The sequence below is a fragment of the Eschrichtius robustus genome, chromosome 1 (assembly GCF_028021215.1).
Source record: "Eschrichtius robustus isolate mEscRob2 chromosome 1, mEscRob2.pri, whole genome shotgun sequence".
Classification (NCBI taxonomy): domain Eukaryota; kingdom Metazoa; phylum Chordata; class Mammalia; order Artiodactyla; family Eschrichtiidae; genus Eschrichtius; species Eschrichtius robustus.
In genome coordinates, this window is record NC_090824.1 from 117,998,145 (window position 1) to 118,025,975 (window position 27,831).

Sequence of the window (27,831 nt, forward strand, 5' to 3'; positions counted from 1 at the left end):
TCATACCTAATGAAGTATTAGAAGATTTCCCACTAAAGTTTTTTCAATATTGCTTTGAGAGTCCTGGCTAATGCTATGTGATAAGAAAAAGAAAGTTAAAAGTGGCAAACCAGGAGAAAATATTTTCAAAATATATATTATTACATTTAATAAAGAACACCTCAAAATTGATAAGAAAAATATAAACAACCCAATAAAAACATGTGCAAAGGATCTAAATAACCACTTCAATAAGGAGAAATGTAAATAATGAATAAAAAATAATTTTAAATAACAGTGAATTGCATTTTTTTTTTTTTTTTGCCCTTAGAACTGGCAAATTTGTAAGAGATTGATAATATCTAGTGTTTATAAAGATGTTGGGAAACAGGTATTTTCATATACTGTTGGTCAGAATGTAATTTGTAAGACTTTCTTCGAAAGCAATTTAGCAGAATTTACCAAAATTTTTACTCTACAATTTCTTTTACTCGGAAATTTTGTTTCTACTGTTTTAGCCAAAAGAATTGTTCGTAGTGCACAAAAAAGAAAATACTTGTTTGTGTGCACTAGGAAATTTTAAGAAAGTTTGTTGCAGCATTGTTTCAAATAGTGAAAAATTAGGAGTAATTTATATATCTGTTAGTAGGGAAATTAATTAATTATGTTACATTGATACAATAGAATACTGTGCAGCTGTTAAAATGAGACTGATCTGTATTCTACAGAAAGAGCTGAGAGATGTATTTTTAGGCTAAAAATAAAATTACAGAATTATTGTGAAGTGTGAATGTGAATTTTTTAATGTTACACATACATGTGTGTATACATATATATATGTGTACATATATATGTGCAGGTAAATGTATAAAAAATAATTTGGAAGTAGAATCACCTAATGGTTTTTTTTAGGGAGGACAGCAAGAATGAGGGACAGGAAACAGAGGTAAGACTAATGTTTTAGTCTCTATATTTCAGTGTTGTTTGAATCTTTCAGTGAAAATATATCCTGTAAATTTCTATGATTTTTTAAAGTTTTTTTTGAGTTTTAACATACTGAGACTAAAGTGCACAAATTATAAGTATATAGCCCAATGAATTTTTACATGTGTATTTCTCATGTAACCACTACCCAGATCAAGATGTAGAATATTTCTGCTCCCTAGAATGCTCTATCGTGGTCCTCCATTGTACCCACCACCGCAGATTATTTTATCTGTCCCTGAAATTCATAGAAATAGAATCATACAGCTTGTTCTAATTTTGTGTCTGGCTCTTTTTGTTTCATACCATGTCTACTATACTAATCCATGTTGTCAGTTCTTTTCTGTTGCTTATAGTATCCCACTGTATGAATACACCACAGTTTAGTTATCCATTCCTCTGTTGACAGACATTTGAGTTATTTCCAGTTTGGGACTATTAGGAAGAAAACTGCTATGACTTGCCTTTTACATGCCTTCTGTGATATTCATGCATTTCTCTTATATACCTAGTACTGGAACTGCTGGGTCATAGAGGAGGTTTTAGTAGAGTGATTCAAGGTGGTTGTAACAATTTACACTTTCATTAGTGTATATGGAAGTTCCAGTTCCAGTTGCTCCATATTCTGGCTACCACTGCATATTGTCAATTCTTTTCATTTTAGCCATTCTGAGAAGTCCGTACTGATATTACATTTTGGTTTTAGTTTTATTTTCATTTCCTTGATAACTAATCATATGGAACATCTTTTCATGTACTTATGTCCATGCTGATATTCTCTTTTATAAAACTCCCGCTCAAGTTTTTTCTCATTTTGTTTGAGCTGTTTATCTTCATTGTGTTGTTTATCTTTTTCTTACTGATTTGTTGCCATTCTTTAGATATTGTGGCTATGAGATATTTTTTGGATATATGTGCTATATCTATGATATGTGTATATAAACATGCATATATATATATGCATATATATCACAAATTTCTCTTAGTCTGTGAATTTCTGGTTCACTCTCTTGATGGTGTACTTCGATAAATAGAATTTCAGAATTTATAAATCTTTTATGGTTCATGGTTTTTTGGGTCTTATTTAAGAAATCACTGCCTACCCCAAGGTCATGGAATTATTCGTCTATGTTATCTTCTAGAACAGGGGTCAGCAGACTATGGCCCATGTGGCCTGCCACCTGTTTTTGTAAATAAATTTTTATTGGAACACAGCGATTCCATTTCATAAATGTATTGTCTATGGTTGCTTTTGTGCTGTAACAGCAGAGTTGAGTAGTTGTCACAGAGACCATGTGGACCACAAAATTGAAAATATTGAGTATCTTGTACTTTACAGAAAAAATTTACTAACCCCTGTTCTAGAAAATTATTGATTTCCTTTCATATTAGGCCTATAATCCAATTGGAATTAAGTTTTGTAAATGGTATAAAATAGGGTTAAAGTCTGTTGCATATGAATTATCTAATTGCTCCAGCATCAATTTTTGAAAAAAAAAAATCTCATTACCACAAAATTGCAGTAGCACCTTTGTTGTATATCAGTTTACTGTATAGGCATGGGCCTGTTTCTAGACTCTCTCTTCTATTTCACTGTTTGTTTATCTATCACTGCACCAGTACCACACTATCTTAAATATTGTAGGTTTATGCTAAGTCTTGGTATCTGATATTGTAAATCTTCCAACAATTTCTTCTTCCTGATTTTTTGGCTCTTGCATTTCCATATAACGTTTAGAATTCCCTGATAAATTTCCACAGAAAACCTTGCTGGGAATTTGTCTGTGACTGCATTGAGTCAATAAATTAATTTTGGGAGAATCGACATCTTTATAAAACAGAGTCTTCAAATCCATGAGCATGGTATATTTATCTATTTGTTTAAGTGTTCTATGGTTTTCCCTACAATGTTTTGTATTTTTCAGTTTAACAATGTTGCATGTGTTTCATCAGAGTCATTCCTAGATATTAGACCGTTTCCAAAGCTATTGTTAATAGTGTTGTATCTAAAATTTTATTGACTAATTGTTTTTGCAAGTATAATATATAGAAATGCAATAGATTTTTATATATTGACTTTGTATCTAGTGACCTACCTAAATTCATTTATTAATTCTAATAGTGTACATATTTTTTTGAGGTTTTCTATATTGACAACCACGTCACCTGGAATTACATTTTTACTTGCTCCTTTTCAATATTTATACCTCATAATTCTTGTTTTGTGCCCTTTTGCACTAATTGGGACCTACGGAACAATAATTAACAGAAATGATGAAAACGAATGTATTTGAATTGTTCTGAACTCAGGGAGAAAGCACTCAACATTTCACCATTAAATATGTGAGCAATAGACTTTTTATATATAAACTTAATCATATTAAAGAGGTTCTCTTCTATTCCTAGTTTGCTGAGAGTTTTTATCATGAACTAGTGGTTAATTTAATTGGATGCCTTTTCGTATCTGTTGAGGTAATCATATGGCCTTAACGTTCACTTTTTGTAAAAGAAGTGAATTATATTGATTAACTTTCAAAATTTAAACCATTAAAAAAAAAATTTGGGGCCACACCCCATGGCATGTGTGATCTTAGTTCCCCGGCTAGGGCTCAAACCCATGCCCTCCATTGGAAGGTAGAGTCTTAACCACTGGACCACTGGGGAAGTCCCTAAACCATTTTTTATTCCTAGAATAAGTGAATTTGGTCATGACGTAGTGCATATATTCTCTGGATTTGATTTTCTAATATTTTATACTAATGTGTGTATCAATTAGTAAGAAGTACTCTTATGCAGTTTTCTTTTCTTGTAATTTCCTTGTATATTTTTGTATCAGGGTTATGCTGGTCTCATAAAATGAATTAGGAAGAAGTGCTCTCTCTCTATTCCTTAAAAGAGGTTGTACAAGATTGGTATTATTTCTTTCTTTAAATGCTTGGCAGAAATCACCAGTAAAGTCATCTAGACTCGAATTTTCTTTGGGATAGATTTTAGTTACAGATTTAATGTATTTCTTTCTTTTATTATTTAGTTATTTTACCTTATCCATTTTTTCCTTTTTATTTTTTAATTGAAGTATAGTTGACATACAATATTATATTAGTTTCAGTTGTACAACATACTGATTCGGCATTTATATACATTACAGACTGATCACCACAATAAGTCTAAGTCCATCTGTCACCATACAAAGTTATTACAATAGTGTTGACTATATTCCCTATGCTGTACATTACATCCCTATGATTTACTTATTTTATATCTAGGAGTTTCTACCTCTTATTCCCCTTTACTTGTTTTGCTTAACCCCCTACTCCCCTTCCCTCTGATAACCACCAGTTTGTTCTCTGAGTCTATGAGTCTGTTTCTGTTTCTTTTTGTTTATTCACTTCTTTTGTATTTTATTTTATTTTTTTATTTTTTGCAATGTTGTCAGTTTTAGTTTTGCATAGGAAAAACATCATAATGACTAATGAGAAGATTAAAATGGTCTCTGTGAATCATCATCTCTTGCCAGTGGTTATTCAGATTCAGAGTGGAGTATGGGATACTGTCTCCTTAATAATTTGTCAAAAGCAGTGGTTCTCAACCAGGGGCAGTTTTGCCCCTGAGGGGTTGTTTTGTATTTTAGATTCCACATGCAAGTGATAACATAGAGTATATATCTATGGCTGAGTAATATTCTCATATATATATATATATATATGTATGTATATATAATACATATATATATAATATATATGTATCTCACATCTTCTTTATCCCTTTGTCTATAGGTGGACATTTAGGTTGCTTCCGTATTTCCACATTGGCTATTGTAAATAATGCTGCAATGAACATAGGGCTACATATATATTTTTGAATTATATTTTCATTTTCTTCAGATAAATACACAGAGGTGAAATTGCTAGATCATATGATAGTTCTATTTTTAGTTTTTTGAGGAACCTCCATACTGTTTTCCATAGTGGCTGCACCAATTTACATCCCTACCAACGGGGCATGAGGGTTGCCTTTTCTCCACATCTTTGCCAACACTCATTATTTGTTGTCTTTTTGATAATAGCCATTCTGACAGGTGTGAGGTAATATCTCCTTGTGGTTTTTATTTGCTATTCCCTGATGATTATTGATGTTGAGCATGTTTTCATATGTCTGTTGGCCATCTGCACGTCTTCCCTGGAAAAATGTTTATTCATGTCCTCTGCCCAATTTTTACTTGTTTTTGTTTGATGTTGAGTTGTGTGAGTTCTTTATACATTTTGGATATTAACCCCTTTTGCAACTATCATCTCCCATTTAGTAGGTTGCCTTCTCATTTTGTTGATGGTTTCCCTTTCTGTGCAAAACCTTTTTAGTTTGTTGTAGTTCCATTTGATTATTTTTGCTTTTGCAGCTCTTACCTGAGAAGACAGATCCAAAAAAAATATTGCTAAGACCAATATCAAGGAGCGTACTGCCTATATTTTCTTCTAAGAATTTTATGGTTTCAGAATGAACATTTAGGTCTTTAATCCATTTTAAATTTATTTTTGTAAATGGTTTAAGAAAGTGATCTAGTGTCATTCTTTCCCATGTAGCTGACCAGTTTTCCCAACATCATTTATTAAAATCAGTCTTTCCCCACTCTATGTTTTTGGCTCCTTTGTTGTAAATTAATTTGCCATATAAATGTGGGTTTATTTCTGGGCTCTCTATTCTGTTCCATTCATCTATGTCTGTTTTTGTGCTAGTACCATACTGTTTTGATTACAGTTGCTTTGCAGTATAGCTTGAAATCAGGGAGCATGATACCTCCAGCTTTGTTCTTCTTTCTTTTTTTTTTTTTTAAATATTGCCATTTATGTGAACTTGTGATGTTTTGGGCTTTTTTACATTTTTATTTATTTATTTATTTATGCCTGTGTTGGGTCTTCGTTTCTGTGCGAGGGCTTTCTCTAGTTGCGGCAAGTGGGGGCCACTCTTCTTCGGGGTGTGCGGGCCTCTCACTATCGCAGCCTCTCTTGTTGCGGAGCACAGGCTCCAGATGCACAGGCTCAGCAATTGTGGCTCACGGGCCTAGTCACTGCGGCATGTGGGATCCTCCCAGACCAGGGCTCGAACCCGTGTCCCCTGCATTGACAGGCAGATTCTCAACCACTGCACCACCAGGGAAACCCCTGTTCTTCTTTCTTAAAATTGCTTTTGCTATTCAAAGTCTTTTGTGGTTTTATACAAAATTTAGAATTATTTGTTCCCGTTCTATGAAAAATGCCATTGGTATTCTGATAGGGATTGCATTAAATCTGTAGGTTGCTTTAGGTAGTATGGTCATTTTAATAATATTAATTCTTCCAATCCATGAGGACCGTATATCTTTCCATTTATTTGTATTGTCTTCAATTTCTTTTATCCACAGTCTTATTGTTTTCAGAATACAGGTCTTTCACCTCCTTGGTTAAATGTATTCCTAGGTATTTTATTCTTTTTGATGCAATTGCAGTTGTAGATGGGATTGTTTTCTTAATTTCTCTTTCTGGTAGTTTATTATTAGTGTATAACAGTGCAACAGATTTCTATATATTGATATCTTGTATCCGGCAATCTTACTGAATTCATTAATTAGTTCTAATAGTTTTTGGTAGCCTTAGGGGTTTTTTCTGTATAGTATCATGTCATCTACAAATAGTGACAGTTTTATTTCTTGCTTTCCAATTTGGACGCCTTTTATTTCTTTTTCTTATCAGATTGCTGTGGCTAGGACTTCCAATACTATGTTGAATAAAAGTGATGATATGGGCACCCTTATCTCGTTGCTGATCTTAGAGAAAGAGCTTTCAGCTTTTCACCCTTGAATATTATGTTAGCTGTGGGTTTGTCATATATGGCCTTTATTATGTTGTGGTAAATTCCCTCTGTACCCACTTTCTGGAGAGTTTTTGTCATAAATAAATGTTGAATTTCGTCAAATGTTTTTTCTGCATCTATTCAGATGATCATATTATTTTTATCCTTTGTTTTCTTAATGTGATGTATCATGTTGATTGATTTGCAATTAATGAATCAGCCTTGCATCTCTGGAATAAATATCATTTGATCATGGTGTATAATCCTTTTCGTGTATTGTTGAATTTCATTTGTTAATATTTTGTTGAGGATTTTTGCATCTATGTCCATCAGGGATATTGGTCTGTAATTTTTTTGTAGTATCTTTCTCTGGTTTGGGTATCAAGGTAATGCTAGCCTTGTAGAATGAATTTGGAAGCGTTCATTTCTCTTCAATTTTTTTAGTAGTTTGAGAAGGATGGGTATTTACTCTTCTTTAAATCTTTGGTGGAATTCATCTGTGAAGTTGTCTGGTCCTGGACTTTTTTTTCGTTGATTGTTGTTTGATTACTGATTCATTACTAGTGAACAGTCTACTCAAATTTTATATTTCTTCCTGACTCATTCTTAGAAGAGTGTATGCTTCTAGGCATTTATCCATTTCTCCTATGTTGTCCAATTTGTTGGTGTATAATTGTTCATAGTAATGTCTTACAATCTTTTTTATTTCTGAGGTCTAAGTTGTACTTCTCTCTTTTTTCTGATTTTATTTATTTGAATTCTGTCTCTCTCTCTCTCCTTGAATGAGTGTGGCTAAAGGTTTATCACTTTTGTTTATATTTTCAAAGAATCGGCTTTTAGTTTCATTGATTTTTTCTATTGTATTCAATCTCTAATTTATTTATTTCAACTGATTATTATTGTCTTCCTTCTACAATACTAACTTTGGGGTTTGTTTGTTCTTCTTTGCTAGTTCCTTTGGGTGTAAATTTAGGTTGTTTATTTGAGATTTTTCTTGTTTCCTGAGGTAGGCCTGTATTGCTATAAATTTCCCTCTTAGAACTACTTTTGCTGTGTCCCATTGATTTTGGAACATTGTGTTTCCACTTTCATTTGTCTTAAGGAATTTTTTGATTTCCTCTTTGATTTCTTCATTGACTCATTTGTTGCTTAGAAGCATATTGGTTAGCGTCCATGTATTTGTGGGGTTTTCCTAGTTTTCTTCTTGTAATTGATTTCTAGTCTCATAGTGTTATGGTCAGAAAAGATGCTTGATATAATTTCAGTCATCCTAAATTTATTGAGACTTGTTCTGTGGTCTAACATGTGATCTATCCTGGAGAATGTTCAAGGTGCTCTTGAGAAGAATGTGTAGTCTGCTGTTTGGGGGTGGAAAGTTCTACATATATCTGTTAAGTACATCTGGTCTAATATGTCATTTAAGGTCAATGTTTCCTTATTGATTTTCTGTCTGGACGATCTGTCCACTGATGTAAGTTTAGGTCCCCTACTATTACTGCATTATAGTCAACTTTTCCTTTTATGTCTGTTAATATTTGCTTTATGTGTTTAGGGGCTCCTATGTTGGGTGCATAGATATTTACAAGTGTTATGTCACCTTGTTGGATTGATCCCTTTGTCATTATGTAATACCCTTCTTTGTCTCTTGTTACCATCTGGGTTTTAAAGTTTATTTTGTCTGATATAAGTATTGCTACCCCAACTTTCTTCTCATTTCCATTTGCATGGAATATCTTTTTTCATCCCTTCTTTTCAGTTTGTGTCTTTACAGCTAAAGTAAGTCTCTTGTAGGTAGCATATATATGGGTCTTCTTTTTTCTTCTTTAATCCATTCAGTCACCCATGTCTTTTGATTGGAGAATTTATTTACATTTTAAGTAAATATTGTTAGATATGTACTTATTACCATTTTGTTACTTGTATTCTGGTTGTTTTTATAGTTTTTCTCTGTTCCTTCCTTCTTTTTTTGCTCTCTTCCCTCGTGGTTTGATGACTGTCTTTAGGGTTATGTCTGGATTCCTTTCTTTATTTTTTGTGTAACTGTTATAGGTGTTTGGTTCGTGGTTACCATGAGGCTCATATATAACAACCAATGTATATTTCAGTCTATTTTAATTTGATGGTCACTTAAGTTTGAATGCTTCTAAAAATGCTACATTTTTTACTCCCCCCTTCCAATGTTTTATGTTTTGGATGTCATATTTTACACCTTTTTATTTTTTGTGTTGCTTAACTAATTATTTTATTTTTTAATTTATTTATTTTTCTTTATTTCTTTGGCTGCTTTGAGTCTCAGTTGCGTCACGTGGGATCATTGTTGGGGCATGTGGGATCTTCTGCCACGGCGCTTGGGCTCTTTGTTGCAGTGCACAGGCTTCTCTCTAGTTGTGGTGTGCGGGCTTCTCTCTAGTTGTGGCGTGTGGGTTTTCTCTCTCTAGTTGTGGTGTGCAGGCTCCAGGGTGCGTGGGCTCTGTAGTTTGTGGCACATGGGCTCTCTTGTTGAGGCGCACGAGCTCAGTAGTTGTGGCACGTGGGCTTAGTTGCCCCGTGGCATGTGGGATCTTAGTTCCCTGACCAGGGATGGAACTTGCATCCCCTGCATTGGAAGGCGGATTCCTTACCACTGGACCACCAGGGAAGTCCCTAATTATTTTAGATAGATGATTTTATTACTTTTGTCTTTTAACCTTCATACTAGCTTTATCGGTGGTCGACCCACTATCGTTACTATGTGTTTGCTTTTACTAATAACACTTTTTCTTTCATAATTTTCTTGTTTCTAATTTTGGCCTTTTCTTTTCCATTTAAAGAAGTCCCTTTAACATTTCTTGTAAGGCTGGTTTAATGGCGATGAACTCCTTCAGCTTTTACTTGTCTGGGAAACTCTTTGTCTCTCCTTTTATGCTGAATAATAATCTTGTTGGGTACAGTAGTCTTGTTTGTACATTTATACACCTAACGTTGTCTCAGAGGTCCCTTAAACTATCTTATTTTTGTTTCTTTGTTTTAGTGCTTTTTTCTTTTTGCTGGTCTAATTGGGCGATTTCCACTACCTTGTCTTCCAGATTGCTGATCTGTTCATCTGTATCCTCTAATATGCTATTAATTCCCTTTAGTGTATTTTTCATTTACATTTTTGTATTATTCAGTTCTGCTGGTTCTTTTTTATATTTGCTATCTTTGTTGAAGGTCTCATTGAGTTCATCCATTCTCCTCTCGAGTTTGGTGAACATTTTTATGACTATCACTTTATAGTCTCTGGTAAATTCCTTATCTCCATTTTGTTTAGTTCTATTTCTGAGGCTTTGTCTTATTCTTTCATTTGGAGGTATTACTTTGTCTCCTATTTTGCCTAACTTTCTGTGTTTGTTTCTATATTAGGTATATCAGTTACATCTCCCGGTCTTGAAAGAGCAGCCTATGTAGAAAGTGTTTTGTGGGGCCCAATAGTGCAATCCCCCTGGTCACCAGAGCCTCCAGGAGTATTCCCTCTGTGGGCTGTGTGCACTCTCCTGTTGTGGTTGGGCCCTGATTGTTGCAGACACACTGGTGAGTGGGGCTGTCCCCTGGTACACTGGCTGTGTGGCCTGGCTGTGACTTCTGTAGTCATGCTGGTGTGCAGGGCTGCCCCCCAGAGTGGGAGCTGCTTTGGAGTAGTGCTGAGGCTGGCCAAGTGAGATGTGGCTGTCCCCCTGGAGTGGGATCTGCTTTGGAGGGGTGCCAGTGCCAGCCAGGGTACCCACTAAGTGGGGCGAGGTGAGAGCCACTTTGGAGGGGCTGGCCAGTGGCTGGTGGGCTTGGTAGATGGGTCCTCAGGGGAATGCCAGGGCAGGACACATGGCGTTAGCTAGGTTGATGGAGAGTGACAGAAATGGTGCCTGCCAACCCTGGGCCAGCTAGGTAGAAAGAGAGCTTAAAAAAAAAAAAGATGGTGCCCATCAGCACTTCCATCCCCAGAGAAAGTTCCACCAGATACCTGCCTCTCCAGCATATGCCCTAAAATTAGTCAGTGAATCTCCTTGTGTGACCCAGGTGCTTTTCAAGCTGCTGCCTCTGTGCTGGGTATCAGAGTGAGTGAGTCTGTGCATGAGCTCTTCAGGAGCAGAGTCTTGGTTTCCCAAAGCCCGCCAGCTCTCCTGGTGAGCCTTGCTGGTTTTCAAAGCTGAATGTTATGGGGGCTCATCTTCCTGGTGCAGATTTTTGGGTCGTGGAGACCCACATGGTGCTCAGACCCCATACTCCTCGGGGGAAACTCTGTGGTTGTAATATCTTTCCCACTTGTGGGTCACAGCACTTGGGGTGTGGGTCTGACTAGACCATGTCTCTGCCCCTTCTACCTGTCTTGATGTGGCCTTTTCTTTCTATCCTTAGTTGTAGAAAATCCATTCTGCAGGTCATCAGGTTATTCTCAGAGATAGTTGTTCTATATGTAGTTGTTGTTTTGGTGTGTCCATGGGAGGAGGTGAGCTCAGAATCTTCCTACTCTGCCATCTTGATCTGGACCCCTCTGGATTTAATATATTTAACAACTATTCAGATTAAAAATTTGTTTTCTTGTGTCAATTTAGATAACTTGTGATTTTAAAGAAAATCATCAGTTTTATTTAGTTTGTTAAATTTATTTATATAAAACTATGTATCACAACCCTGTATTATCTTTTTATGTCTGTAGGATCTGCAGTGATATCTCCCTTTCATTTTGATATTAGTAGTTTATACTTTCTTTTTCTTGATTGGTCTAAGAGTTTATCAAGTTTATAGATATTATGACAGAACAAATTTTTGACTCTGTTGATTTTTGTCTATGTATGTGAGCTTACTGTTTTTTCAATTTATGTTTTCACTTTTATTAATTTCCTTCTATTTTTTATTCTTTTTCTAACTTCTTGAGATGGTAACTTAAAAGTTGATTTTTAATTTTTTTCCAATATGTGCATTGAAAGTCATTTTTCTCCTAAGCACTGTGAATCAACAGGTCCAATCAGGAGAGAGAAATCACACAGTAATTTCAACAGAAAGATTTTAATATAAGGAATTGTTAACAATACCAGGGGATGGCAGTAATGAGGGATTGGTTAGCAAGAATTAAAGAGGATTCAAAAGAATATAGGAATAGTAGATATAGGGAAAAGCTAGTACCCCCCAGAGCTGAGATAGCACACCAAGGAAGAGGCCCACTGAGGCCTGAGATCCAGACCTTTCTTTAGAAGGCACAGTGTGGCTCACTAGATGGCAGAAAAGTTACTGTGGTGCCATCCTGCTTAAATATGCTGGAAATCCACCGTCTGAAACTTGCTGGAAATCCACCCTGTGGGGTGCCAGGGAAGACTCTTCACAGGGAGATATCTCACTGGAGGCCCTTTGCTACAAAACTGCCTGAGGGATATGCCAAGGGAAGCCACTGGCTGCTAGGTGCTGCTGGCCACTGTGCACTGCAGAAGTCTAGTGTAGGGGAAAATAATGCATCCTGGAGAAGCTTGCCCAGCAGGCACCCCAGAACCAGGAAGCAAAAACTTTTTCCTCCTGCAATGTATTTACAGTGCCCTCTAATGGCAAAGTGCCAGTTGGCAAGGGGAGCTATATAAAGGACCCAAACCCATTTTCACAAAGCAGCCTAATAGGTGGAACTTAGAACTGAAAGGCAGTAAATAATAACCAGCACACACCATTTTAGCCATATCCCATAAAGTTTAGTGTGTTTTATTTTCAATATCTAATTTTCATTGTGCTTTCCTGACTTCTGGGTTATTTAGAAGAATGTTGGTTAACTTCTAAACATTATCAAATTTTCTAGTTATCTATTAATTGATTTCTAGTTTTATTCCACCATAGCCTGAGAACATACCCTATGTGATTTTAATTTTTTGAAGGTTTTTCAGACTTGTTTTATGCATACCATATAGTGCATTTTGGTAAATATTTCATGAGCACGTGAAAAGAATGTGTATTCTCCAGTTGCTTAGTGTAGTGTCCTACATATATATATATATATCAACTAGGTTAAATTTTTTATTAATTTTGTTCAAAGAGTCTATATAACTTAGTTTTCTGTTTTTAGTCTAACACACCAGAGATAGGTGTATTAAACTAAGATTGGGGTTATGTCTATTTCTCCTTTTTTGTTAGATTTCCTTGTTTGAAACTATGTTATTCTGGATATAAAAACTCAGGATTGCTGTGTATTCATGTTGAATTGACCCTTTTATCTTAGGAAATGCCACCCTTTATCTCTAGTACACTTCTTGCCTTAAAGTTTACCTTATCTGTTACTAATATAACCACACAAGCTTCCTTTACTTTCTAGTTTGTATGATATTTATTTCCATTATTTTGGTTTCAATCTGTGTACTTAGATTTAAAGTGTAACAGCACACACTTGAGTTGTTTTTTTAAATCCAGTCTGGAAATCTTTGCCTTTTAATTGAAGGGTTTAGTCCATTTGCACTTCATATAATTACTCATATAACTGACTTGCTTATGTTTTTAATTTCTCTCATCTGTTCTTTCTTTTTTCCTTCTTTCCTATTTTTTTAGGATTAATTATTTTATTATTCTGTATTATTTCTTTACTAGTTTTTCTTAAATACCTCTTTACTGAGGTATATCTGAATAAAAATAGTAGATATTCACCATTTTTACTATATAGTTCTATGAGTTTTGACAAACGCATAAAGTTTTGCACCTACCATCACAGTCAAGATGCAGACACAGCTTAGAGATTTGCTTTCCCAGTGCATATGAAAGTTGTTTATACTATACTGTAGTCCATTAAATGTGAAATAGCATTATGCCTTTTTAAAAAAATGTACATACTTTAATTAAATAATACTTCACTGCTAAAAAATATTAACCATCACCTGAGCTTTCAGGAAGTCATAATCTTTTTGCTGGTGGAGGGTCTTACCTCATTGTTGATGCTGCTGACTGATCAGGGTGGTGGTTGCTGAAGGTTGGGGTGGCTATGGCAATTTCTTAAACTAAGAAACAAAGTTTGCTGCATCAGTAGGCTCTTGCTTTCACAAACATTTCTCTGTAGCATGCAATGCTGTTCGATAGCATTGTACCCACAGTAGGACTTCTTTCAAAATCAGAGTCAGTCCTCTCAAACTCTGCCACTGCATCTTCATAGCATCTTCACCAGGAGTAGATTCCATCTCAAGAAACCACTTTGCTCATCCATAAGAAGCCACTCCTCATCCGTTAAAGTTTTATCATGAGATTGCATCAATTCACTCACATCTTCAGGCTCCACGTCTAATGCTAGTTCTCTTGCTATTTCCACCACTTTTGCAGTTACTTCCTCTACTGAAGTCTTGAACCCTCCAAGTCATCCATGAGGACTGGAATCAACTTCTTTCAACTCCTGTTAATGTTGATATTTTGACCTCTTACCATGAACGCTTAATGTTCTTAATGGCATCTAGAATGGTGAATCCTTTCCAGAAAGTTTTCAATTTACTTTGTCCAGATCCATCAGAAGAATCACTATCTATGGCATCTATAGCCTTACAAAATGTATTTCTTTAAGAAAAAGACTTGAAAGTTGAAATGACTCCTTGATCAATGGGCTGAAGTATGGATGTTGTGTTAGCAGGCATGAAAACAATAAGCAGTAATATTTTGAAAGGAACCTTTTTTTCTGAGCAGTAGGTCTTAACAGTGGGCTTAAAATATTCAGGAAACCATGTTGTCAACAGATGTACTGCTGTCCAGGCTTTGTTGTTCCATTTATAGAGCACAGGCAGAGAAGATTTAGCATAATTCTTAAGGACCCTAGGATTTTCAGAATGATAAATGAGCATTGGCTTCAGCTTAAAGTCACCAGCTGCATTAGCGTGTAATGAGAGAGTCAGCCTGTCCTTTGAAGCTTTGAAGCCAGGCATTGACTTTTCCTCTCTAGCTATGAAGGTCCTAGATGGCATCTTCTTCCAATATAAGGCTACTTTGTCTACATTGAAAATCTATTATTTAGTGTAGCCATGTTCAATATTGATCTTAGCTAGATCTTCTGGATAACTTACTGCAGTTTCTACATCAGCAGTTGCTGCTTCACCTTGCACCGATATGTTATGGAGATGGCTTCTTTCTTGAAACCTCATGAACCAACCTCTGCTACCTTCAGACTTTTCTTCTGCAGCTTCCTCACCTCTCCCAGCCTTCATAGAATTGAAGAGAGTTGGGTTCTTGCTCTGGATTAGGCTTCAACTGAAGAGAATGTTGTAGCAGGTTTAATCTTCTATGCAGACCACTCAAGCTTTCGCCATATCAGCAATAAGGCTGTTTTGCTGTCCTATCATTCATGTGTTCACTGGAGTAGCACTCTTAATTTCCTTCCAGAACTTTCCTTTGCATTTGCAACTTGGTTATCTGTTTGATGTAAGAGGCCTAGCTTTGGGCCTATCTCAGCTCTCTATGTGCCTTCCTCACTTAGCTTAATAATTTCCAGCTTTTGATTTTAAGTGAGAGACATACGACTCTTCCTTTCACTTGAACACTTATAGGACACTGTAGGGTTATTAATTGGCCTAAGTTTAAGATTGTTGTGTCTTTGGGAACAGGGAGGCCTGAGGGGAGGGAGAAAGATGGGGGGAAACACAGGTCAATGGAGCAGGCAGAACATACACATTTATTGATTAATTTTGCTCTCTTACATGGGTGCAGTTCATGGTGCCCCAAAAAATTACAATAGTGCATCAAAGATCACTGATTACAGATCACTGATTACAAAACACCATAACAGATATACAAATAATGGAAAAGTTTGAAATATTTGAAGAATTTCCGAAGTGTGACAGAGAGAAATGAAGTGAGCAAATGCTATTGGAGAAACAGCACTAAGAGACTTGCTCAGTACAGGGTTGCCACAACCTGCAATTTGTAAAAAAAATGCAGTATCTGTGAAGTACAATAAAGTGAAGCACAGTAAAATGAGGTATGCCTGTATATTGCACTTCCATCATTCCCAGAACTGTGCCTGTGTCCCTTTTCAGCCAATCTTTCCCCATTCACCAATTGAAAAACATTTGAGTTATTCCCACTTTTTGACTATTAGTAATAATGCATTTAACTTGCTACCAATTTTTGGCAATTTTGAATAGATTTGCTAGGAACATTCTTATACAGGTTTTTGTGTGAATGTATGTTTTCCTTTTTACTTGGTAAGTACCTAGGAGTTGGATTGCTGTGTCATATGATCAGCAAACAGTTAAGTGATAACTAAGAAACTGAAAACTCATTTCTAAAGTAGTCATACAGTTTTTAAATTCCTACCAATAATGTACAAAAATTTCACATCTTCATCAGCCCTGGGTGTTGTTGGGTTTTTTGGTCATTTTAATAGGTGTGTAGTGGTACCTCATTATGATTTTAATTTGCATTTTTCTAAAAATTACTGATGTACATTATCTTTTTATGTGCTTATTTGTCATCCATAAGTTGCTTTGTTTTGTTTTTATTATTTAATACTTATTTTATTGAGCTATAATTGACATATAAAATTATATTAGTTTCAGGTGTATAACATAATGATTTGATATTCCATATGTCTTTTTTGATAAAGTATCTGCTCAGATCTTTCACCAAGTTTTTTTCCAGGATTTCTGTTTTCTTCTTATCAAATTTTTAGAGTTCTTTATATATTCAGGACATGAGACTTTAACTGATAGGTGTTATTGAAATATTTCTGTCCCAGTCTGTCACTTGTCTTTTATTTTCTTACCATGGTCTTTTGAAAACCTGAAATTTTGAATTTTGATGTATCAAGTTTTTCTTTTATGGTTCATAAATTATTGACTAAGAAATCTGTCTATGAGATATTTGCATGACCTAAGGTCACAAAGATTTTATCCTGTATTTTATTGTAGTTGTTTTATAGCTTTAGATTTTTCATATATCTGTAGCTCATTTGACTTACTTTTTGTGTATGGTCTATATTATGGGCTGAGATTTAGTTTTGTTTTTGAAATGGATGTCCAACTTTTCCATGCTGTTTGTTGAAAGTATGACATCCTTTCTTTATTGAATTGCCTTTGCAATTTTGTTGAAAACCAGTTAGCTATGGTTCTATTTTTGGATTACTTGGTTCCATTGATCTATGTGTCTGTTCTTTCACCAATATCACAATCTTGATTATTTGATTATTTGTAATACATCTCGAAACCATATAGGAAATATCCTCCACCTTTGTTTTTTTCTGTTTTGTTTTTGTTATACTAGCTCCTTTGTCTGTTCATATAAGTTTTCTACTTTCTTAAGATAAAAGCTTAGATCACTGATGTGAGACCTTTCTAATTTTCTAGTAGTATTAGCATTTTTTTAGTTTTTTATTTTAATAAACTTCAACTTTGGAATCATTTTAGATCTACAGAAAATTTGCAGCTATAATACAGAGAGTTCCCATATAACTCTCACTCTGTCTCCCTATTGTAACACCTTACCTCAGAGTGGCACATTTCTCACAGCTAAGAAACCAACACTGGTACATTGGTACAGTACTGTTAGCTAAACTACAGACTATTTGGATTTCACCAGTTTTTCCACTAATTTCTGTTTGTTTGTTTGTTTGTTTGTTTCAAGATCCCTTCCAGGATACCACATTACATATAGTCATGTCTCTCTTTTTTAAAAAATTTTTATTGGAGTATAATTGATTTACAATGTTGTGTTACCTTCTGCTGTACAGCAAAGTGAATCAGTTATACATATATGTATATCCACTCTTTTTAAAAATTCTTTTCCCATATAGGTCATTACAGAGTATTAAGTAGAGTTCCCTGTGCTATACAGTAGGTCCTTATTAGTTATCTATTTTATATATAGTAGTGTGTATATGTCAATCCCAATCTCCCAATTTATCCCTCTCCCCCTTCCCCCCTCACCAGTAACCATAAGATTGTTTTTTACATCTGTGACTCTAGTTCTGTTTTGTAAATAAGTTCATTTGTACCATTTTTTAAGATTCCACGTGTAAGCAATATCATATAATATTTGTCCTTCTCTGTCTGACTTACTTCACTCAGTATGACAGTCTCTAGGTCCATCCATGTTGCTGCAAATGGCATTATTTCATTCTTTCTTATGGCTAAGTAATATTCCATTGTATGTATGTACCATGGCTTCTTTATCCATTCCTCTGTCAATGGACATTTAGGTTGCTTTCATGTCCTGGCTATTGTAAATAGTGCTGCAGTGAACACTGGGATGCATATATCTTTTCGAATTATGGTTTTCTCTGGGTATATGCTCAGGAGTGGGATTGCTGGATCATATGGTAGCTCTATTTTTAGATTTTTAAGGAACCTCCGTACTGTTCTCCATAGTGGCTGTACCAATTTACATTCCCACCAAAAGTGTAGGAGGGTTCCCTTTCTCCACACCCTCTCCAGCATTTATTGTTTGTAAATTTTTCTATGATAGCCAGGTGATATCTCATTGAAGTTTTGATTTGCATTTCTCTAATGATTAGTGATGTTGAGCATCTTTTCATGTGCTTTTTGTCCATCTGTATGTCTTCTTTGGAGAAATGTCGATTTAGATCTTCTGCCCATTTTTTGATTGGGTTGTTTTTTTGTTTTTTGTTTTTGTTATTGAGCTGCATGAGCTGCTTGTATATTTTGGAGACTAATCCCTTGTCGGTCACTTCAGTTGCAAATATTTTCTCCCATTCTGTGGGTTGTCTTTTCATTTTGTTTATGGTTTCCTTTGCTGTGCAAAAGCTTTTAAGTTTCATTAGGTCCCATTTGTTTATTTTTGTTTTTATTTTCACTACTCTAGGAGGTGGATCAAAAAAGATCTTGCTTCGATGTATGTCAGAGAGTGTTCTGCCTGTGTTTTCCCTGAGAGTTTTATAGTATCCAACCTTACATTTAGGTCTTTAATCCATTTTGAGTTTACTTTTGTGTATGGTGTTAGGGAGTGTTCTAATTTCATTCTTTTACATGTAGCTGTCTAGTTGTCCTAGCACCACTTATTGAAGAGACTATCTTTTCTCCATTGTATATTCTTGCCTCCTTTGTTAATCAATTAGGTGACCATAGGTGCTTGGGTTTATCTCTGAACTTTCTATCCTGTTCCATTGCTCTATATTTCTGTTTTTGTGCCAGTACCATGCTGTTTTGATGACTGTAGCTTTGTAGTATAGTCTGAAGTCAGGGAGCCTGTCTCCTTCAGCTCCGTTTTTCTTTCTCAAGAATGCTTTGGCTATTTGGGGTCTTTTGTGTTTCCATACAAATTTGAAGATTATTTGATCTAATTCTGGGAAAAATGATATTAATTTGATAGGGATTGCATTGAATCTCTAGATGCTTTGGGTAGTACAGTCATTTTGATAATATTGATTCTTCCAATCCAAGAACATAGTATATCTCTCCATCTGTTTGTGAGTATGAGCATTAATATTAAAAATGTCTCTGTAAGGACAGCTTTATCTGCATCCCAATAGTTTTGATATGTTGTATTTTCATTTTCATTCAATCCCAAATATTTTCTAATTTTCTTTCCAAGATTTTCTTCAACCCATTTGTTATTTAGAAGAGTTTTAAAATTTTCCAAATAGAAGATTTTTTCAGAAATCTTTCTTTTTACTTTAATTCTGTTATGAAAACATACTTTGTATGGCTTTAATTCTTTTAAATGTGTTGTTTGTTTTATGGCCCAGAATATCATATATCTTGGTGAATGTTTCATATTTTCTTGAAAAGGATGACATATGCTGTGGTGGGTAAAGTGTTTTATGAATACTAATTAGGTCAAGTTGGTTGACATGTTGTTCAGGTTTTCTAATTCCTTATTGATTTTTGGTCTAATTATTTTGTTGATTATAGAGAGAAAAATGTTGAAATCACCAATCATAATTTTGAATTTGTCTTTATTTTTTCATTCTACCCAATTTTGCTTCTTGTATTCTGAAGATCTTCTGTTAGGTGCATGTGCACTTAGCATTTTTTGGTGTATTCTTAGTGAACTGATACGTTGGTCATTATGTAACTTTTCTCTTTATCCCCAGAAATATTCCTGTTTTGAAGTCCAATTTTCTGATATTAGTATTGCCTTCCCAGCTTTCTTTTGATTAGTATTTGTATAGGCTCCTCAAGTTCCAATCTGTCATGTCACCTTCTGTAACCACCCAAAGATCCACTGGTTTTTCTTTCACTCATTCTAGTTCTTCTACCTGCACCAAGTCTAATCTGTAATCCAAGCCCAGAATTATCCAATTACACCAGGGAAGAAAACTGCTTGCCAGCATAGCTTATTAGAAAGGGTTCTTCCTTCTTTGGAATATTATCCAGTCCTTTTTGCTTCCACATCACTCTGATGTCTTTAAAAATGTGATTTTTGTCATTTATTCATTTTTTCCTAATTGTTGCATCTGGAACATTGGCCTGATGCAATCTATTAAATTGAATTCAGAATTTTACATTTTTTGTTAATTTAAGGGAAAAAAAAACCCTGTTCATGTACTTACCAGTGACAGGGCTTTTTTTTTTTTTTTTTTTAAGCGGTTTACTTGATGCTTGCATTTAGAAATACGCCTCAGGGGATTATAGTTTCTCATGTTTTATGGTATTTGAAACTACATGCCTTTGTATTGTGTTGAGAAGAGCTTGGGAGGAGAATAACATAGGAAGCTTTGACCTCAAAAGTGAACTATGTGTTAAACATGAGAATTGTCAAAGTGTAATTTCTTTAAAAAATTAAGACTGGTTTATTATACAAATATTATAGTGAGCATGGGTCAGGGATTTCTTAATCCATTATTGAGGAAATCATAAGGATGGCAAAGCTGATTCAAGAAAAAATCTGAGGAACCCAAGATAGGTAGTTATCCAGTGAAAGGAAAGCTGAAATGCATTTGCTAACAGCTACAAACTAGTTAATGTCCTACAGGGCAAGAGAGCCATAACCACTGGGGTTACCTTTATTTCCAGAGAAAAATCTATAATTAATATCTAATTTTATATAATCTAGCCCCTAATCAAGAGTAAATAGTAAGTCAAGCAAAGGTAAAATTCCCTACTCAGGAATTAAATAATCTATGGACAGAGCCATTAGTGCTTTAGAGTAACATATGTGGACAAAGAATATCTCCTGCCATATCAGTAAACAAAGGATGTTGCAGCTGTCAAGCCATCAGCTACTGCAGCAACCCCCACCCCCTACCCAGTGGTGCACGCTGAGGGGATTCAGGATGGAGAAAAACAGGGTACTGGCCCTATATAGTTAAGGTTCATATCAAAGGAATAATTTCATTAAGTCCAAACTCTTGCATATTCCCATACTTAGAAAAGTGCTAAACTGATTAACTTGAGATGTCTGGTTTTTCTTGGATTAGCAGCAATCTTTTGATGGTAGACTACCTGGGTTTTGGGGTTTTTTTTTTTTTGCAAAAATTCCTATATATCCTGGCTCCTCCCTTTCCTCTTCAGAACAGTCTGTCAGAACTATCTGAGAGGCTGTATCCTGGGCTGAAGTTCTCAGTAAGTCTGCTGAATAAAACATAATTCTCAACTTTTAGGTGGTGCATTTTTTTTCCGTCAACACATGAAAAAGGTATGTACTTATCCTTTTGCTTTATTTACAAATATCAGAACATTTTTCTTAATGTAATTATATTAACATGAAGCAAATGTCTCAGAAATATTAAATTTGTGTACAGAAAAGCAGAAATGTGCTATAAGAATTGAGAGATAATTTGGAGGCATTTCCTCCCTATGATCCTTACTAACAACTTTAGCTGGCTTTGTGGGAATTACCTTTGGTGTTAGGGAGATGAAGGATGTTATTTATTTTATTGTTAAACCCTCACATTGTGTAAGTCTTGAAAATACACATGTTCTTATGCAGGAATAATTTTACCAGAAGAGATAAATAACCCCCTTTTATCTTCTGAATATTCTACCCAAAGGCAAAGATGGTGGGGTGGTAATGATAGATGTAATTTCTGTGCATAAGGAATAAATTACATGAGCCAAGTTAAATAATGTATGATTGTGGCTGCTACAAATAAAAGCAAGGTTATGCCTACTTTAACCATTTTCTAGTAGATTTATAAGAAAAAGAAACATTGTCCACAAGAAAGATACAAAAGAACATAGCTCCATCAGGATATTTTTAATTTCAGAGAACTGTTGTTCTGAATAAAGTTACCTGAAGAGAGATGTAACAGAATCATCGGAGCTGGGAATGATTTCCACATTTGTCAGTCCCTGGCTGAATCATTTAAATTCTCAATGCAGATTTTATGCCTAAGAGTGAACATTAATTAGAAAAACCAACATTATTGCAAAGCCACATGAATAACTAATGCCTGTCATAGATCTGCTGAAGTAATTTCAACCAAAGGTTTGTGCTGGGGTATCAGTCAGTGAATTAAACCAGAAACCAAAGCAAAGTTGTCCTTTATAGCTTCAGAAAGACTTAATTTGATTTAAGTTTGATTCTTTTGAGTTCAGAGGTACTCCAGGGATTTTTTTTTTTTAATGATTGGTAAGAAAATTATTGTGTGTTTGATAGAAAACTTGCACTGAACAGGTTAAATGACATCTGAGTTACTTGCATATTACCTTCAGCATTACAAAAGTGCTGGTGTTTCTGAATATAAGGGTTCCTAAATGCTTAATAGGCCTTTAAAGATATTTGTGTTACAGAATGGGAAAGGGAAAAATAGAACCCTTTTAAGGCAAATGAAAAGAAAATTCCCCAAAAGATATTAGTTAACAGAGGTTGGTATATGGGTTTAAATCCTCAGGTAGTCAAAATAACTGAAAAGCAAAAGAAAACTGTGGTATCTATATAATGAAGTAATTTTGTAATACTTTTGCCCTTTGAAAATAAGGTCTTTGACCTAGGAACTTGTGAGAATTGGTGTGACTGACTGCATGCAGGCAGCTTTCATGGCTATGATACTTTATACCTCTGCCCCAATACAGTGTTTCCCCCCTAAGAACTACAGATTGAGTAATTTGATTCATCCACAGATGATGAGATGATATGGGTTCATGCTAATCAAATTCACAGGATACTTTTTTTTCAGATTATCAGATTATCAATTGTTTTTCATTTATAATAAAAGGCATTTCTGGCTTAAGTTGAGAGACTACCTGCTCCTTTAAATGTTGATGTTCTCTCATTCTAAGTTACCGCTCTGAAATCATTGTTACTAATCCTTCTCATTCATATAGGTGCAAAAAATGCTAAACAGAATGTGAGAAAGAGAAAGCAACAATATGTATTTTTAATCTCCCAGACCAAAGGGATTTATCCCAGGAAAGAAATCAAGATTCAACATTAGGAAACTTTTCCCGTGATACATTGTATAAATAAGTCATATAAAAATCACAATCATCTCAACAGATGCCAAAAGGGCATTTAATAAAACCAAAACCATTTATATCCTCTAAAATAATAGGACTAGGTACTCACTTCCTTAACATGGTAGAGAGTACATATTTCAAACCACCAGTAGACATCATATTTTAAATTAAAACAGAAAAGACATATTTATTAAAAGTAGACACAATATTAGGGGTGTCTACCATCACTATTGCTGCTTAATATTACATTGGAAGTTCTGGTTAGTGCAATAAAGATAAACCAGAAATAGGTAAACTCTCATTATTTGCAAATTATATTATTTGACATCAAGAAATTTTATTTGAATTTCCAAAACCATTAGAATCAATATGATTTTATTAAAGCACTGGATATCAGAAAGTGGGAGAAATATCACAAGCTAATACCTGAAGGGTGGTTAAGAGTTACCAAAATGAAGGGGGGCAGAAAGGAACTGAGACAGATGAGAGTACTCTTCCTATCTAAAGGAATTTCTAAGCAAGACCCGGGGGCAAGAGGAGGCCCTTTATCGCTGAGGGAGTGAAGGAAGTTCAATATGCCTGTTAGTGTGTATAGGAGTTGATGCGATTCCAGACAAAACTTCAGTGGGATATTTTGGAACGTCACAAGTTATTTTAGAGTTCTTTCTGGATAAGGAATGTACCACAATTATGACAGGTGAAGGGAAAAAAACAAGTTTAAGAACTGAATGTGTAGTATGAACCAAGTTGTGTCAGAATTGGGAAGGGGGACTGGACATTATATATGTTCTTATAAATAAATACATGGACAATTTCTGGAAGAATACAACCAAAAAAATGTTAACAGTGGGCCCCAAGGAGCAGCACTGAGAGTTTGAAAGGAACATGGAGGGAGCGGGCTTTTCTGTTTGCTTTCTACTCTCCAATATTATTTGCATCTTTTTCTATGACTGTGTTGTAAGTTTCTTATATCCCTGTTTTGAAACACAGACAATCAGCAAATAATCCCCACTGAAAATATTTCTAGAAGATAAACAACAAAAATATGTTTGAAAACCATCTGTTAAGTTTTGGTCCTACTAGAATTAAAGAATATTGTAACACACAATTATAAACACCATTAAATACTGGGGCAAGAAGAGATAATCAGTGGCACAAGAGAGCCCAGAAATAGACTGGAATATAATGTGAAAGCAATATAGATGAAGGATATATCATTAATCAATGGAAAAAGAAGGAGTTATTCAGTGAATTATGCTAGAGCCATTGTTTAGCAGTTTGGAAAAAAAATCATGTAGATTTTCACCTCACAACAAACATCAAAATAAATTCCAGATGGTTTGAGTTAATATACAAACAATTTAAAACAAGAAAAATAGAAGTGAATATTTATCAAACTTTTGGAAGGAGATAGCTGAAAAGCAATAGAAAAACTTAAGGAAATATTTAACTATGTGAACATTTAAAATTTCTATTTATCCCCAAGATAAGCCACAACTAAAATTGAGACAAATATAAACCTGGAGGAAAAATCACACTTAATTTGATAGCACTGATACAAATTTGATAAAATACTTAGACTTCAATTGATACACAAAGGAAATGAATTCACAGAGGAGAAAATACAAATCTTCAATAAACATGGGAGTGTCCAACCTCACTGGTTATCAGAAACATGCAAATTAAAATGACTTTCCATTTCTCATCTATAAATTTTACAGATTTTTTAAGATTGATAGTGGAATTCCTAATATCAGTGAGCTGCCTACATCAATTGCTGATGGCAATGTGAGTTAGTACAAATATTTTTTAGGAAGCATTTTGGCAATATGTATGGAAGTCCCTAAAAGTGTTTATTTCTTTTGTCCTAGAAATTACACTTCTTGAATCTAACCTAGGGAAATAATCCTAAATATGAAAAAAACCTTTATGCATAAAAATTTCATCTAAATAGTATTTAAAGTGGTATCCAGAAATAAAAGAATAGCTGTTATGACATCCTCTATATAGAATATTATATTTCCTTTTTACCAAGTATGTGTGGATAGAATGTAAAATGCCTGTTATACAGTATCAACTAGAAAGAAGGAATATATTTATTGAACAATTTATTATATTTGTTGAATGATTATTATTTTGTTAAATTAAAAGTATATAGAAAAAAGATGGGTAAGAAACAAATTGAATATAATGACTCACTCAAATGAGTGAGGAAACTATGAGTGATTTTTTTATTCTAATTTTCTCTAAAGATAATGCTTTCCTTTTTAAGTGGAAAAGTATGATGAAATAAAAATTGTTCATACTCCCCACATAGTTCTAATAATCCTTTTTCCAAATTTTATTTTAATTCAGAATAATTAAAAATAAAATTGTATTTAATTATTATATTCATTTTATATTAAAATATATAAAATAGAAAAGGATGATAAAAACATGGAAAAAATTTTGGGGTCTCAGAGTTAAGTCCTTGGCGTCTTTCTTACATTTTACTTTCCCAAGGTGATTCACATCATGACCTCATACATTAATGACTCTGGCAGCTCTAGGCCTGACATCTCCCCCGAGTTGGAGACACATATTTCCAACTGACTTCTGGACAACTGTTGTCCTGCAGATAAATCAAACCCATTTTCTCCCCAGATGCACCTCTCTACTAATATATTTCTAAATATATGTTTCCTCTTTTCCTCCATCCTCACTGACACTGGCTTGATTTTTTTTCAAGTCCTGATCTTCTCACAGGACTTAAACCACACTCCCATTTGGTCTTCCTGCTCTAACTGATTTTTGGTATTAATTACTAGCTTACTTTTTTTGTGGCAAGAGAACATTCTCTAAGAAATCAAAAGGGAAATCAAATAATATCTGAGAGAAACGAAAATGGAAACACAACATACCAAAACTTATGGGATCCAGCAAAAGCAGTTCTAAGAAGGAAGTTTATAGCTATTAATGCCTACATTAAGAAAAAAAGAAAGCTCTCATATAAACAACCTAACATTATACCTCAAGGAACTAGAAAAAGAAGACCAAACTAAGCACAAAGGTAGCCGAAGGAAGGAAATAATAAAGATTAGAGTAGAAATAAATGAAATAGACAACAGGAAAAAAAAGATCAACAAAACTAAGAGTTGGTTTTGAATGATAAACAGAATTGACAAAACTTTCACTAGACTGACCAAGGAAAAAAGAGAGAGGACTCAAGTAAATAAAATCGGAAATGGAAGATGAGATATTACAACTGATACCACAGAAATGTACAGGATAATAAAGAGACTACTTTGAAAATTATACACCAACAAATTGGACAACCTAGAAGAAATGTATACATTCCTAGAAATATACAAAGACTGAATCATGAAGAAAGAGAAAATCTGAACAGACCAATAATGAGTAAAAAGACTGAATCTGTAATCAAAAGCCTCTCCAAAATGAAATGCCCAGGACCAGATGGTGTCATTGGTAGGTTTTACCAAACACTTAAAAAGAATTAATGCCAATTCTTCTCAAACTCTTCCAAAAAAATTGAATTTGAGGGAATACTCGCAAACTCATTTTGCAGGGCCAGCATTACCCTGATACCAAAGCCAAATAAGGACACTGCAAGAAAAGAAAATTACAGGCCAATATCCATGATGAATTTAGATGCATAGATTCTCAACAAAATACTAGCAAACTGAATTTAGCAGCACATTAAAAGAATCACATAACATGATCAAGTGGGACTTATCCCTGGGATGCAAGGATGTTTCAACATGTGTAAATCAATAAATGCTATATATCACATTAATAGAAGGATAAAAATCACATGATCATCTCAATTGATGCAGAAAAAGCATTTGACAGAATTCAACATTCTTTCATGGTAGAACTTTCAACAAATTGGGTATTGAAAGAACATACCCCACTATAAGCAAGGCCATATATGACAAGCCCACAGTTAACATCATACTCAGCAGTGAACATTTGAAAGCTTTTCTTCTAAGATCAACATAGTACTGGAAGGCCAAGTCACATCAGTTAGGCAAGAAAAAGAAATAAGAGGCATCCAAATCAGAAAAGGAAGAAATAAAATTGTCTCTGTTCACACATGATGTGATCTTATATATAGAAAACCTTAAAGACTTCACCAAAAAACTGTTATATCTAATCAACAAATTCAGTAGTTGCAGGATAGAAAATCAACATACAAAAATCAGTTGTGTTTCTATACACAGTGAACTATCTGAAAAAGAAATAAAGACTACAATCCCATTTACAATAGCATCAAAAACAATAAAATACTTAGGAATAAATTTAACCAAAGAAGTAAAAAATCTGTACACTGAAAACTGTAAGACATTGATGAAAGAAATTGAAGAAGACATATATAAATGAAAAGATATCTAGTGTTCATGGGATTGGAAGAATTAATACTGTTAAAATGTCCATATTACCCCCAGCAATCTACAGATTCAATGCAATTTATCAAAATTCCAATGACATTTTTTTTCACTGAAGTAGAAAAAACAATCCTAAAATTCATATGGAATCATGAAAGACCCTGAATAACCAAATCAATTCTTGAGAAAGCAGAACAAAGTTGGAGGCATCACACGTCATGATTTCAAACTATATTACAAAGCTATAGGAATCAAAACAGTATAGTTCTGCCATAAAAATAGACATATAGACCAATGGAACAGAATGAAGAGCCCAGAAATAAATCCATGCATATATGGTCAACTAA

General features: G+C 34.4%; 1 protein-coding gene across 5 annotated transcripts in view; it reads left to right on the forward strand.

The window, feature by feature from the left end:
- Window positions 1-27,831, forward strand: part of TEX9 (testis expressed 9) — a 227,406-nt gene that overhangs the window by 15,045 nt on the left and 184,530 nt on the right. Inside the window, exon 3 of one of the 5 annotated variants that reach the window (XM_068552083.1) lies at window positions 892-925. The exons of 3 other annotated variants lie outside the window; for them this stretch is intronic. In XM_068552083.1, the coding sequence (XP_068408184.1) occupies window positions 906-925 (20 nt within the window). In that variant the 5' untranslated portion in view covers window positions 892-905. Of the gene's footprint in view, window positions 1-891; window positions 926-27,831 lie in introns of those variants that run through there. One more of the 5 variants, XM_068552120.1, reaches the window with a different exon arrangement.